This window comes from Thalassophryne amazonica, chromosome 19 (assembly GCF_902500255.1).
Source record: "Thalassophryne amazonica chromosome 19, fThaAma1.1, whole genome shotgun sequence".
In the NCBI taxonomy this organism is placed as follows: Eukaryota; Metazoa; Chordata; class Actinopteri; order Batrachoidiformes; family Batrachoididae; genus Thalassophryne; species Thalassophryne amazonica.
The window spans coordinates 66,831,759-66,846,378 of NC_047121.1; the positions used below are offsets into that span (position 1 = coordinate 66,831,759).

The window sequence follows — 14,620 nt, forward strand, 5'->3', positions numbered from 1 at the left end:
AGATTGTAGTATGGACCCAAAGTTTCCAAGACAAAATTTAACATTTTGACAGAAACTGATCATAAAAGTTTGTTTTGACTTTTAACAACAATGAAATCACCCCTCACTGTATCTTAATTAACCACTGATGTTTGAGAGCAGTTTTTCAGATTGTAGTATGGACCCAAAGTTTCCAAGACAAAATTTAACATTTTGACAGAAACTGATCATAAAAGTTTGTTTTGACTTTTAACAACAATGAAATCACCCCTCACTGTATCTTGGCAACCACTGATGTTTGAGAGCAGTTTTTTTAAAAGTATTAATTAAAGTATGGACTCCAAGTTTCTAATAGACCAAACTGAATTTTGTCTAAATGGTCATGAACATTTATTTTGACTTTTGACCCCAATGAAATCACCCCACCCCCCACCCTCCTTTGTTTTCGGAACTACTGTTGTTTGAGAGCAGATTTTTGGGTTAAATTATGGACCCCAAGTTTTTAATCAAAACTGAGTATTTTTACTGAAATTGATCATAAACATTTATTTTGGTCTTAGACCCCAATGAAATCATATATCTTCAAAATAGTTTTTGCTTATTAATTACTTTTAAAAAGTTAGAACTACAGTGCATCTGAAAAATATTCACAGCACTTTACTTTTTCCACATTTTGTTATGTTACAGCCTTTTTTTCTTACACCTATCTTGAATATGATGCCACAAGCTTGGTGCACCTGTCTTTGGGCAGTTTTGTCCATTCGTCTTTGCAGCACCTCTCAAGCTCCATCAGGTTGGACGGGGAGCGTCGGTGCACAGCCATTTTCAGATCTCTCCAGAGATGTTCAATCAGATTCAGGTCTGGGCTCTGGTTGGGCTACTCAAGGACATTCACAGAGTTGTCCCAAGGCCACTCCTTCGATATCTTGACTGTGTGCTTAGGGTCACTGTCCTGCTAAAAGATGAACTGTCACCCCAGTCTGAGGTCAAGAGCGCTCTGGAGCAGGTTTTCATCCATGATGTCTCTGTACATTGCTGCATTCATTATTCCCTCAGTCCTGACTAGTCTCCCAGTTCCTGCTGCTGAAAAACATACCCATCCCCACAGCATGATGCTGCCACCACCATGCTTCACTGCAGGGATGGTGCCTGGTTTCCTCCAAACATGACACCTGGCATTCACATCACAGAGTTCAGTCTTTGTCTCATCATACCAGAGAATTTTGTTTTTCCTGGTCTGAAAGTCCTTCAGGTGCCTTTGGCAAACTCCAGGTGGGCTGCCATGTGCCTTTTTTCTAAGAAGTGGCTTCCGCCTGGCCACCATACAGGCCTGATTGGTGGATTTCTGCAGAGATGGTTGTCCATCTGGAAAGTTCTCCTCTCTCCACAGAGGAATGCTGGAGCTCTGACAGAGTGTTCTTGGTCACCTCCCTGATTAAGGCCCTTCTCCTCCAATCACTCAGTTTAGACGGGTGGCCAGCTCTAGGAAGAGTCCTGATGGATCCGAAGTTCTTCCATTTAGAGATGATGGAGGCCACTGTGCACAGTGTGTGTCTTTACAGTTCATGTCCAATCAACTGAATTTACCCCAGATGGACTGCAAATAAGCTGTAGAAACATCTCAAGGATGATCAGTGGAAACAAGATGCACATGAACTCAATTTTGAGCTTCATAACAAAGGCTGTGAATACTTATGTACCTGTGATTTCTTAATTTTTTATTTTTAATAAATTTGCAGAAATCTAAAAAAAAACTCTTTCAAATTGTCATTATGGGGTATTGTGTGTGGAATTTTGAGGGGAAAATGTATAAGGCTGTAACATAGTAAAATGTGGAAAAAGTGGAGCGCTGTGAATACTTTCCTGATGCACCATAAATGTAGAACAGGCAAGTGGATAAGGCACTGACCCGCCAATAGGTAGACCTGGGTTTGAATCCCACTTATGCTACGTGCTTGTGTCCTTGGACAAAACACTTAACCTGCGTTGTGTCAGTCCACCCATCTGAAGAGGGTTTCCAGGCTTAGCTGAAGTAACCTGCACTGCACTGGCGTCCCGTATTGGGGTAGTCGTAGTCATAGATTCTCATCCGCTTTACACTATGAAACCAGGAGATAACCACCAGCACCAACGGGCCTCAGAGCCTGAGATAAACTCAACAGAATGTAAAGAATCACAACTGAATACCCATCATTCAACTTTTGTTGACATACTGAGGCAGCTTACAATCTTGTCGTCGGTGCACTGTAGTGTAGATTTCCCTGCTGTGTATTTAATTCTGTCTAAAAGAATTATTTGAGTTACCAGAAATGGTTGAAAGAAACCAGTTTCCTCACACTGTTTGAGTTAACTCATCAGATTTTGCAGTACAGAATGCAACATTTACCATATTATCCTTTCAACATTATAGGAATTTAAAATCAACACAGAAGTGATCAGGCTGTGTTATTAAGCAGCATCATCGATTGAGCTAAGAAAACAGACTGTATCTCAGAGAGTTTCACTGCCCATTTCTCATATAGAAAACATCATTAATTTGAACAATGAACACAGACACAGACGCGCACACGCATATATTGAATTATATTCCCACACAGACATATATAGATATATATATGTGCATATATACACATACAAACAACACATCACAATAACAGACACGTACAACACATAAAACACATGTAGAAATGCACTGGTACACACTTATGACGTACATTGACTGTCAATCCCTGCACTGTCACAATGCAATTCAAAGCACAAACAGATGTACTTAATTCAGATCATGTAATTCATATTAAATATGATTTCTGCTTATAAAGTCAGTCAGTTTGACAAGTCTCTTGTGGTGCATTTATAATTTTTTGGCTTTTTTTCTACACTTGATGCATGTGACCTACGTCGATCTTACTACAGTGCACGAATTAGCATCTGCCTCCTTTCCTAGTTTACTGCTCCTATAATTCCTGCCATCTCTCTCTCTCTCTGTCTTTGCATTTTCTATTCTTGCCTCTTTCTGCACAGCAGGCTGCACAGGGAGCAGGTGTAGGGGTAATCCCGAACTCCCCGCTGAAGCAAACGAACAGTGTTCACTATGGGTGGAATGATTTGTTCTGCAGAACAGGAAACAATGCTGAAGAAAAAAACGGCAAGCAACTCTTATGAGGGTTGTTATGGTGAGTGATTCCTTTTGCACTCAGATGGCGCGAGACCCTCAGAGACAAAATTGTCACTTGAGTTAATGCAGATTGTACACCATTGCAGCTTCCGTCATGTTATATTGCCAAAGATACAGGAGAAGGTGAGCTTAAAACAGCACAGCGGCTTGCTGGTAGTTGACATCCCTTCACCAAAGTGTGAAGCAACCAGCGGACGCTGAAGAATAAACTGTAGAATTGAGGCCAGCTGCCAATCTCAAATAGATTGCGCCCAAAGGTAGTAACAAAAATAAAAGTGGGGCATCACATCACAGCCTACAGTAATCTCTAATAAATTCAGACAGTTCTATGGGCAGTAGAATCAAACCTACCATATCACACTCACAGTGCAGTCACAAGTATTTGCCACCTTAGTTTTCTATTTTTGTCTATATCTGATTTCAAAGACTAGCAAATGTACCCTTCTTCACCCTGTTGAAGAGTCGTTACCAAATTAGAAGCATTTTTGTAAGAAAAAATAAGAAAAATAAATTAATATTAATAATAATTAAGCACACCGCTGGAATCAGTGCATCAACGTGGTGGTTTTAGGTTAGAAATAAACTACAGTACTCACACTTTGCTCTTGTTCAGTCTTTTCAAATTGCTGTATGATTGTGCAAAAACCATTAAACTTGTGCTGTTTCCTAATATTCTTAAGATATTTCTTGTACATTTTGATTGTTTTATTTTCATTTTATTGTTTCACGTTCTGTAATGCAATGATTCCACACACTCCAATACAGTAGGTGGCAGCATGCACCTCTAAAGTTGATTTGCAATCCAGTTTGCAATTAGCACAATAGTTCATGTATCTTGAAAATGTCATCTTTGAGAAGACAGTAGCATCACATAGCACAAGGCTAATGACTGTGTTGAATGTTTGTCTGTCCAAAGTAAAGGTCAAACAATGTCAATGTCCATTGGATTCTATGGCATTAGTGACATACATTATTCTGTAACATGATAACTAAGTACGACACATGGTACAAACTATTGCTTTTTAAAACCGTATTCAATCAACTAATAATTTGCATCACTTTTTACCAAAATTGGAGCAACTTTAACTTTGGCCCCATGTACAAACTGAAATTAATCTTTGTCACTGTTTTTGCTGTTTTTACCCTATAACATCATAACATTCAGTCAAAGATAGTCCAAACTATACCTTTTTGGAATCTTTATGATCAGATGAATAATGTGATATACTTTTCAATATGATTTGAGCTGTTGTACATTTTGACCCCTGTGTAATTCTTCATTAACCCTACTTGGCCACCTTTTGAAAATTCTAGTGGATAGTCCGCTTTTTCAAAAGAGTAATGTCTAAGGAGTATTTATGCCGAATTTGGTGCTTGTACCACCATTTCACCATCCTGCACTACTACAAAATATAATGATAACTGGGTCCAGCAAGACCAGGGGTCACCAACCCTGCTCCTAGAGGTCACTTGCCCTGCATGCTGTTCATGTATCCATGCTGCAACCACAGCTGATTAGTCACGTCCCTGAATTGGGAGTGGGAATTCCCACTCCTAAACGACCAATAGGAGAGCAGCGCTCACGCCACATCAAAGTGAGGCTGACGTCAGCGTCTCAGCCACCAACCAATCACAGGCTATTTTGAGTCCTCGTCAACCCTTGGTGGACGTCAGAAATCTCCGATTACTCTTGTTTACCTGTGCTGTCTTTGGTTTATGGTCAATTTTGCAGAGATATCTGAAACCATTTAAAATTAAAGTGAAGACCTTTGTCAAAGCCAGTTGTCCAGTTACTTTACAGTTGTTTAATGTATGTTCCCCACCCCCACAACCCATCTGAAAAGTTATTTTGCTCCACTCAATCCAAACCGTCATCCAGATCCACACACAATCCTACACATTTAGAAATTAGGTGCATAAAGCACAAGTTTCTTCACAACACAATATTAGAGCAATTATTTGGTCAACGATATGATATTTGCTGATATCACAAAGTCTGCCACAATTTGATTCAATGTAAGGCGTCCATTACCCGATTGGTGTTAGTCTGGTACCACAGTTCAAATGTTTAGGAAAGAAGTGTGTATGCAAATTTCAAAATAAAAGTACAATGATATGGATTGATGTTTTTGCTTTGCCTTGATTAATATCGGGTCACTGTTGTAGTGCTACACCACTATTTGAGATATTATCACGACTAATATGCCTGATTTAGTTGCTTCCTGAGTGATTAATGAAAATGAAATCCCCCAATAGTTTATATGCTCTGTGCATCCACTAATATTTATGAAGATCTTGCAGGATCAAACTATGCACGGCCAAAAATATTACCTCCTTGGTGGAGATGATGAGATATGTATACACAAGAAAGTATTCATGAGGTGGCAAATACGTTTTTCACACCACTGTGCTGACACCTTATCACTGCATAGCCTGTTGATATGGAATGTAGCTCCAGATGGGGAAAAAAGGTTTAAAAAACATAATACATAGCCAAATAAAATGTGTCCAAAATGGCTCCCTGCTCAGATCAGTGGTGAAGGAGGACATAATGTGCTGCTCCTTCCTCTGGCTTTCATGGGAGCAGGTTAACCCTGCGACTGCAGAGCCGGAGGAGCTACCCTCCGCTGACTCCTCTGGGAAGGACACTAAGGGCTGCCCCAGAGAAGTGTTCATCTAGCAGACGGCCACTGAATCAATAAATACCCCTGAGCTGTCTCTCTGCTGCTGGTGCACAACGCCATACCTCCGAAAGGATGTCTGCTTCACTCATCGGCTTGTCTGCATGCAAAATCAAGGCAGGCTAATGCAGAGGAAGAGGCTAGATCTCGAGTCTAGATGTTCAGTGGTGTCACTGGCATCCCTTTCAGAAAATGTGTCTCTGCAAACTACAGTTCCTGCATCTCTTGTAAAGCTAAAATATCAAACATTCTAGAGTCTGTTACATCACCTGTTGGCTCCAGAGCAGGGTACTTACCTGAGCAGGGTTTGGGAAAAGTATTTCAATGTGTTTGCAATGTCTGTTCCGGAGGGCACAGGGTAAATATTGTGTTGCACACGGTTGTGATACTCTTGCAAGTATCGTATCTTAGAAGCAACTAGACAGAATAAAGAGCAGAGTAACATCCAAATCAACAACTATAGTAAGACTAGATTGAAAAGGAACAAAAAAAAAGTTAAGTCTTCTTCAATCTGAGAACAAAAACAAAACACAAAAAAACAAGGCAAATTGCCTCTGTTGTTGCTCGGCTATGAACCCTGACACTCAACAAACAATACCACAGTTATCAATCCTGCGTTTCCATGGTGACACTTCAGTATTACAGTTAGGTCACTTCCAGCCCTAGAGGAGGTGATAACCTATTGTTTACAGAAAAGCTCAGGAACAAAAGGTTGCCAGTTCAAAATCAAAAGAGAAACTGGAAAATCCAGAAAAATGACTTCTTAAAACAGCATTTGAGCTGCAGCAAAACCACCCATTCTGCTTTATAAGGATCTGTAATTAGTTACTTTTGCCTCATTGGGGTTACAGTCATTCAGACTGGGTCAGGGCTGACCCAGTTTTCTTGTGGTGCTACTTTGGGCAGCAGTATTTAGCTTCCTTACTGACCTGTAAATGAAAAACCCCCAGAATAAAAAAATAACAGCTGCAGGCTCTGAACACATGCCTCCTCATGTATGCAAATTTAAAGCCTGCACTTTAATTGTGAATCATTTTGAAGGTCAAATTCCTTGGTGAAGCGTATCATTTTTAAAATACAAAGCAACAACATGCATGAAAACACAGTAAATTTTGCAGTGTTAAATTAACACTGCAGTGATTCCATATGGTCCCTTTCAAAATAAGGCAAAGTCGACACTCACCGGCCACTTTATTAGGTGCACTCGTTCAATTGCTTGTTTACACAAATAGCTAATCAGCCAATCGCATGGCAGCAGCTCAATACATTTAGGGATCTTGACGTGGTAAAGACGACTTGTTGAAGTTCAAACCGAGCATCAGAATGGGGAACAGAGGGGATTTTAGTGACTTTGAACGAGGCATGGTTGTTGGTGCCACACTCAAAAAACTGACTCACTGGATTGGATTCCATCTAATAAATAGAGTAGTGTTCAGAATAATAGTAGTGCTATGTGACTAAAAAGATTAATCCAGGTTTTGAGTATATTTCTTATTGTTACATGGGAAACAAGGTACCAGTAGATTCAGTAGATTCTCACAAATCCAACAAAACCAAGCATTCATGATATGCACACTCTTAAGGCTATGAAATTGGGCTATTAGTAAAAAAAAGTAGAAAAGGGGGTGTTCACAATAATAGCAGCATCTGCTGTTGACGCTACAAACTCAAAACTATTATGTTCAAACTGCTTTTTTAGCAATCCTGTGAATCATTAAACTAGTATTCAGTTGTATAACCACAGTTTTTCATGATTTCTTCACATCTGCGAGGCATTAATTTTGTTGGTTTGGAACCAAGAATTTGCTGGTTTACTAGTGTGCTTGGGGTCATTGTCTTGTTGAAACACCCATTTCAAGGGCATGTCCTCTTCAGCATAAGGCAACATGACCTCTTCAAGTATTTTGACATATCCAAACTGATCCATGATACCTGGTATGTGATATATAGGCCCAACACCATAGTAGGAGAAACATGCCCATATCATGATGCTTGCACCACCATGCTTCACTGTCTTCACTGTGAACTGTGGCTTGAATTCAGAGTTTGGGGGTCGTCTCACAAACTGTCTGTAGCCCTTGGACCCAAAAAGAACAATTTTACTCTCATCAGTCCACAAAATATTCCTCCATTTCTCTTTAGTCCAGTTGATGTGTTCTTTGGCAAATTGTAACCTCTTCTGCACGTCTTTTATTTAAAGGGGGACTTTGCGGGGGATTCTTGCAAATAAATTAGCTTCACACAGGCGTCTTCTAACTGTCACAGCACTTACAGGTAACTCCAGACTGTCTTTGATCATCCTGGAGCTGATCAATGGGTGAGCCTTTGCCATTCTGGTTATTCTTCTATCCATTTTGATGGTTTTCCATTTTCTTCTACGTGTCTCTGGTTTTTTTTGTCCATTTTAAAGCATTGGAGATCATTGTAGATGAACAGCCTATAATTTTTTGCACCTACGTATACGTTTTCCCCTCTCCAATCAACTTTTTAATCAAACTACGCTGTTCTTCTGAACAATGTCTTGAACGTCCCATTTTCCTCAGGCTTTCAAAGAGAAAAGCATGTTCAACAGGTGCTGGCTTCATCCTTAAGTAGGGGACACCTGATTCACACCTGTTTATTCCACAAAATTGACAAACTCACTGACCAAATGCCACACTACTATTATTGTGAACACCCCCTTTTCTACTTTTTTACTAACAGCCCAATTTCATAGCCTTAAGAGTGTGCATATCATGAATGCTTGGTCTTGTTGGATTTGTGAGAATCTACTGAATCTACTGGTACCTTGTTTCCCATGTAACAATAAGAAATATACTCAAAATCTGGATTCATCTTTTTAGTCATATAGTGCTACTATTATTCTGAACACTACTGTATATGTAGTCCCAACTCAGTTAAATTACATTATCTTACATGGATGTGTTTTATTTGAGTTGGGGCTACATATATTTATTACATGGAAATCCTGCACATAATTGAATTGAGTTCATCCAAAGGGCCTTTTTGTTGTTGTTGTTGTTTTTTTGAGTGCAGATGAGCTGGTCTGAGTATTTCAGGAACTGCTGATCTACACTCAAAAAATGGCTCTTTGGATGAACTCAGTTCCATTATGTGCAGGATTTCCATCTAATAATATATGTAGCCCCAAGTCAAATAAAATACATCAATGCAAGATAATGTATTTTAATTTAGTTGGGACTACATATATTTATTAGATAGAATCCAATCCAATGAGTCAGTTTTTTTAGTGTATTACACAAACAAATAAGTCATTGGATGAACTCGGTTCAATTATCTGCAGGATTTCCATCTAATAATATATGTAGCCCCAACTCAAATAAAACACATCAATGCAAGATAATGTAATTTAATTTAGTTGGTATTACATATATTTGTTAGATGGAATCCAATCCAATAAGTCAGTTTTTTTCAGTGTATCACACAAACAAATAACTCATTGGATGAACTCAATTATGGGCAGGATTTCCATGTAATAAATATATGTAGTCCCAACTAAATTAAATAAAATTATCTTGCATGGATGCACTTTATTTCAGTTGGGGCAACATACAGTATATTTATTAGACGGAAATCCTGCTCATAACTGAATTGAGTTCATCCAATGCATCAGTTTGTTGAGTGTACTAGGATTTTCATGCACAACCATCTTTAGGGTTTAAAGAGAATGAATAGTCCAAAAAAGAGATGCCCAGTGAGCGGCAGTTATTTGATTTTTAGAGGTCAAAAGAGAATGGGCAGACTGGTTGAATTGCCGACTGTTTGCTGTTATCATGTCAATATGGACTAACATCTCTGAGGAATGTTTCCAACACCTTGTTCAATCGATGCCATGAAGAATTAAAGCAGTTCTGGAGACAAAAGGGGGTCCAACCAGGTACTAGCAAATGTACCTAATAAAGTAGTCAGTGAGTGTATATAACAGGCTAATTTAATTATAGTGCTAAATCAACTCCAGATTGTTAAAATAAACATCATTTTGAAGAGAATTACATATATACACTCACAGCAGTGTTATTTTAACACTGCAAATTTTGCAACAGTATAATAGTGTGTTTGTGATCTCTTTGGTCATGTTAGTATGATGAATTTATCTAACCACTTATCAACATCCCAGCTGTTGTGGAACATCTGTTTGAACAGTGGGCTACACTGGTGGGATCACGTAAAGTGAAACAGCTAAAACCCTTGGTGCTATTTTTGTTTAAATGCTATTTCATCTGCACATCAAAACAGTGGCAAGAAAAAGGATGTGAACCTTTGAGCTGTTACAATTATTAACTTTGAAAGGACATCAAAATAATAATAATGTCAAAAAAATGTCAAAATCTAAATTTTTATACATTAATACTGGGAGGTCAAAGATCTACCTGCCAAAAAAAAAAAATCATGCATTTCTGACATTTATAAATGCCTCTTTGGCAGCATGGTGGATTAGTGGTTAGCAGTTGCCTCATGCCAAGAAGGTTGTGGGTTTGATTCCCACCTGGGCGTTTCTGTGTGCAGTTTGCATGTTCTCCCCGTGTTTGTGTGGGCTCCCTCCGGGTGCTCCGGCCTCCTCCCACTTCTAAAGATGTTCAGGTTAGGTGAACTGGAGACGTTAAAGTTGGACTGTAGATGTGAGTGAGAGTGTGGTTGTGTTTATCTGTCTATATGTGAACCTGTGATAGACTGGCATCCTGTCTAGGGTGTACCCCGCCTCTCGCCCTACGGCTGCTGGGATTGGCTCCACCCCCACCCTATGACCCTTAATTGGAGTAAGCGGGTATAGAAAATGAATGGGTCCATCTTCTGACTTGTCTAAAGTAAACTGGCTGTAACAGTGATAACTTTTGTTAACAATAATCCTTATATTTAGTGTGTTCCATTACTTATAGCCTGTGAAAATGGAGGGATATTGTATAAAAAGTAACGCGATCCCTCACTTATTTTCAACCGATTACTCCAATTAAGGGTTAAGGGTCACAGGGGGGTGAAGCCTATCCCAGCAGTCATAGGGCATGAGGTATGGTACACCCTGTACAGGACGCCAGTCTGTTGCAGGGCCACATATAGACAAACAAACACATTCACACCCACACGCACACCTACGGCAATTTTATAGTTTACAATCCACCGAACCTGCATGTCTTTGGATGTGGGAGGAAACCATGCAAACACGGGGAGAACATCGAAACTCCACACAGAAAGGCCATGGGTGGGAATCGATCCCATGACCTTGCTGTGAGGCAACAGTGCTAACCACTAAGCCACTGTGCTGCCCTATAAAAAGTAACTGAAATTCCTAACTGGTTAAAGTCTTGTTTTAGTTAAACCCCTTAACTTAAAGGCAGAAAGTTCACACCACAAGAAGATTTTTGCACTCTGTCTGACTTGTACATTATCCTGTTTTCTTTCTAAATCGGCTATTTTGTGCTTCTTCTGTCAAATATACAATCTTTCTTGCACTCTAAAAGATAAATAAATAAATTTTCCATGTATTTAATCTAGTTATGTCAACCAGTCCCACAAATCTTAGTTATTTAGGAGAAATGTGGGAAAGCAAGCAGTAACAATCTGTTACAGTTAATTGCACGTTACATTTTCCACTTAAGCGTTGTCATTAAAATTCATACTCCACTGTAAAATCAAGCATGTTGTTTCAACTCAAAAATACAAGTTAAAGGGCTGCCTTAAAATCCTGTGTTAAGTGAAAAATATAATTTGTTCTTCTAGCATGACATGTTAGAAGTCCTTTCTCTCATATTTTTTTGAGTTGATACAACATGTTCGATTTTACAGTGCAATCTGTTCCCACTGGAACTTCTTGTTTTTTAATCCTGTTAACATTTTCCCCCGCCATTCTTACATTTATCTGACTAGATGGGGTCACTTTGCGTTCACATTTTGAATAAAAACAATTGAGTATGTGGCAAAAAAGTATTTCTCTCTCTCTCTCTCTCTCTCTCTCTCTCTCTCTCTCTCTCTCTCTCTCTCTCTCTCTCTCTCTCTCAGCACGACTTTCCAATGTAAAAACTGAATACCTACAATTACTCACTGCTGCTGTTCTGATGCAAACATCTTGAGTAAAAACTGCCCTGACAGTTCAGTAAGTGCAAAAAATTAACTCAAAGCTCACAATTTTTCTATGGAGTCCAACCATATACCTCAAACTGGGGTCCAAGTGGGCTTCAAACAAAAATGATGATGGAGCTCATAGTATTTAATCAAATATGATCAAAATAAGTGAAACTACAGACAACTATACAGGTGAGAAATACATAAAACATTCAGCTTAATATGTTTAACGGTTCAGAAAATAGATCAAAAATATACCCACTGGGTTTAAACAATGACGTTTTGTGGGACCAAGTTGACATAACTTCATGAAGAAGATACATTCCATTTTTTAGCATACTTATATTTGAATCTAAAAGCAAATTAACTAAAAAATAAATTAAAAAACAGAAGCCTCCAAACATAAGTTTGAGCACAAATTTTAAATATATATAAAAAAAAAAGATCAAAGTGTATAGATATTATTTATTTGACTTGATGTCCAAATCATATATTGGTTCTTTTCTCACTTGTTCAAAATCAGTCGGAGAAAAAATAATGATGGAGTTTCGGAGGATGATGTGATCACACTACATTATTGATTAATCTATTGCCTCCATATTGTTCCGTGAGGAATCTGACAATCCGACCTTCAGACAAACAAGCTCACCTCGTCTTTCACGCCTCAGTCAGAAAACATGACGTCAGTAAAAAAATAATAATAATAATAATAATTAAATATATATTATTTGCAGTAAGGTGGGTAAAAATAAGCAGAGATCGGGTGGGTTCGGCCATCCCCTGCAGTGAGAGGACGTGTTGAAACCCACCTCGGATTCAGAACCAAGGACAGCTCCTCTCAAAGCCAAATCACATTTCCACTTTCCAGACAAAAGACGCGCACGGGCGCAATTACTTACACTGCTCTGCTTTCGTGGACATCTCGAAGACACTTCTGGAAACATAAAAGCCAGACTATCAGATGCTTTAGTGGCTGGTGTTTTTTTCCTCCCTGGCGACGTGTTTCCTTCAGTGGTGGAAAAAAAAAGTGAATCTCTGCTGCTTCCAGCTCAGCCTCGGTTTGATTGTACCAACTCCAGACTGTCGGTCAGCGATCGTTTTAACGAAATTAAAACCCAGGACATTATTTCTACACGCAGCTTTAACAACTGATTTTCTTCCCCTCCCCCTCCACCTTTTTTTTTATTTTAATCGTAAAAAGGGAATTTGGATATAAATCTGACACAATCATCCAAATGGACTGATCCGGCTTTGACAAATTGTCATTCAAGAGTTCCAACAAGCCAATCAGTTCAAAATGAAATGAATCATCTGAGGGGAGGAGGGGAATACTAAATATACCCGTGATATCCGTGTTTGTGTTGTATGTAGAGAATGCAACAGATAGTTATCACGTTATACCTTGATGAAAACCTTTACTTTTTCAAATAGCAGATGTTAAATTTGCATATTTTCTTTTCCAAAAAATTATTTGCATTCCATTTTGTTGGTAAGAACTGAAAACTAGTCTACTAGCCTTATTCCAAAATGACCAAAATCTTTTTTTTCTCTCAGAATTCTACGCACAATACCCCATAATGACAATGTGAAAAAGTTGATTTTAGATTTTTACAAATTGATTAAAAATATAAAAGCTAAGAAATCACATGTACATAAGGATTCACAGCCTTTGCCATGAAGTTCAACAATTGTGCTCAGGTGCATCCTGTTTCTACTGATCATTCTTGAGATGTTTCTACAGCTTAATTGGAGTCCATCTGGGGTAAATTCAGTTGATTTGGCACACACCTGTCTACATATAAGGTCCCACAGTTGACAGTGCATGTCGGGTGTGTATGTTACAGTGGCCAGATGGAATCCACTCCTTAGTAAAATGCACATGGCAGCCTGCCTGGAGTTTGTCAAAAGGCACCCGAAGGACTCTCAGACCATGAGAAACAAAATTCTCTGGTCTGATGAGAAAAAAAAATGAATTCTTTGGCATGAATGCCAGGCGTCATGTTTTGAGGAAACCAGGCACCATCCCTACAGTGAAGCATGTGGCAGCAGGAACTGGGAGACTAGTCAGGACTGAGGGAAGATGAATGCAGCAATGTACAGTGACTTCCTGACGGTTCATCTTTCAGCAGGACAATGACCCTAAGCGCACAGTCAAGATATCAAAGGAGTGGCTTCAGGACAACTCTGTGAATGTCCTTGAGTGGTCCAGTCAGAGTCCAGACCTGAGTCCAATTGAACATCTCTGGAGAGATCTGAAAATGTCTGTGCACCGACACTCCCCATCCAACCTGATGGAGCTTGAGAGGTGCTGCAAAGAGTAATGGGCAAAACTGCCCAAAGATAGGTGCACCAAGCTCATGGCATCATTTTCAAGAAGTATTGAGCAAAGGGTGTGAATACTTATGTACACGTGATTTCTTAGTTTTTTTAATTTTTAATAAATTTGTAAAAAATTCAAAAACCTTTTGTACTGTTGTCATTATGGGGTGTTGTGAGTAGAATTTTGAGGGGGAAAATGAATTTACTCCTTTGTGGAATAAGGTTGTAACATAACACAATGTGGAAAAATGAGAAAGCTGTGAATACTTTCCAGATGCACAGCTAATGAGCTAACAGCTAATTCACAGAGCTAATTTTTTGTTAGCAGATTAGCTTTTCGGCTAACTTTGAAAACCATTAATAGATCAGTTAGCTTCTGCAAAATTTA

The 14,620-nt window shown here is 39.0% G+C and overlaps 2 protein-coding genes across 2 annotated transcripts in view; one reads left to right on the forward strand and one right to left on the reverse strand.

Annotated features, from left to right (window-relative positions):
- Positions 1-13,092, reverse strand: part of LOC117531949 (protein unc-79 homolog) — a 95,826-nt gene extending 82,734 nt beyond the window's left edge. Inside the window, exons 1-2 of the mRNA XM_034195137.1 lie at positions 12,813-13,092; positions 6,132-6,252 (exon numbers count right to left, since the gene is read on the reverse strand). Of these exons, the coding sequence (XP_034051028.1) occupies positions 6,132-6,252; positions 12,813-12,834 (143 nt within the window). The 5' untranslated portion in view covers positions 12,835-13,092. The remainder of the gene's footprint in view (positions 1-6,131; positions 6,253-12,812) is intronic.
- The window catches only part of btbd7 (BTB (POZ) domain containing 7), a 70,809-nt gene that overhangs the window by 1,945 nt on the left and 54,244 nt on the right, over positions 1-14,620 (forward strand). The gene's annotated exons all lie outside the window — the stretch shown is intronic.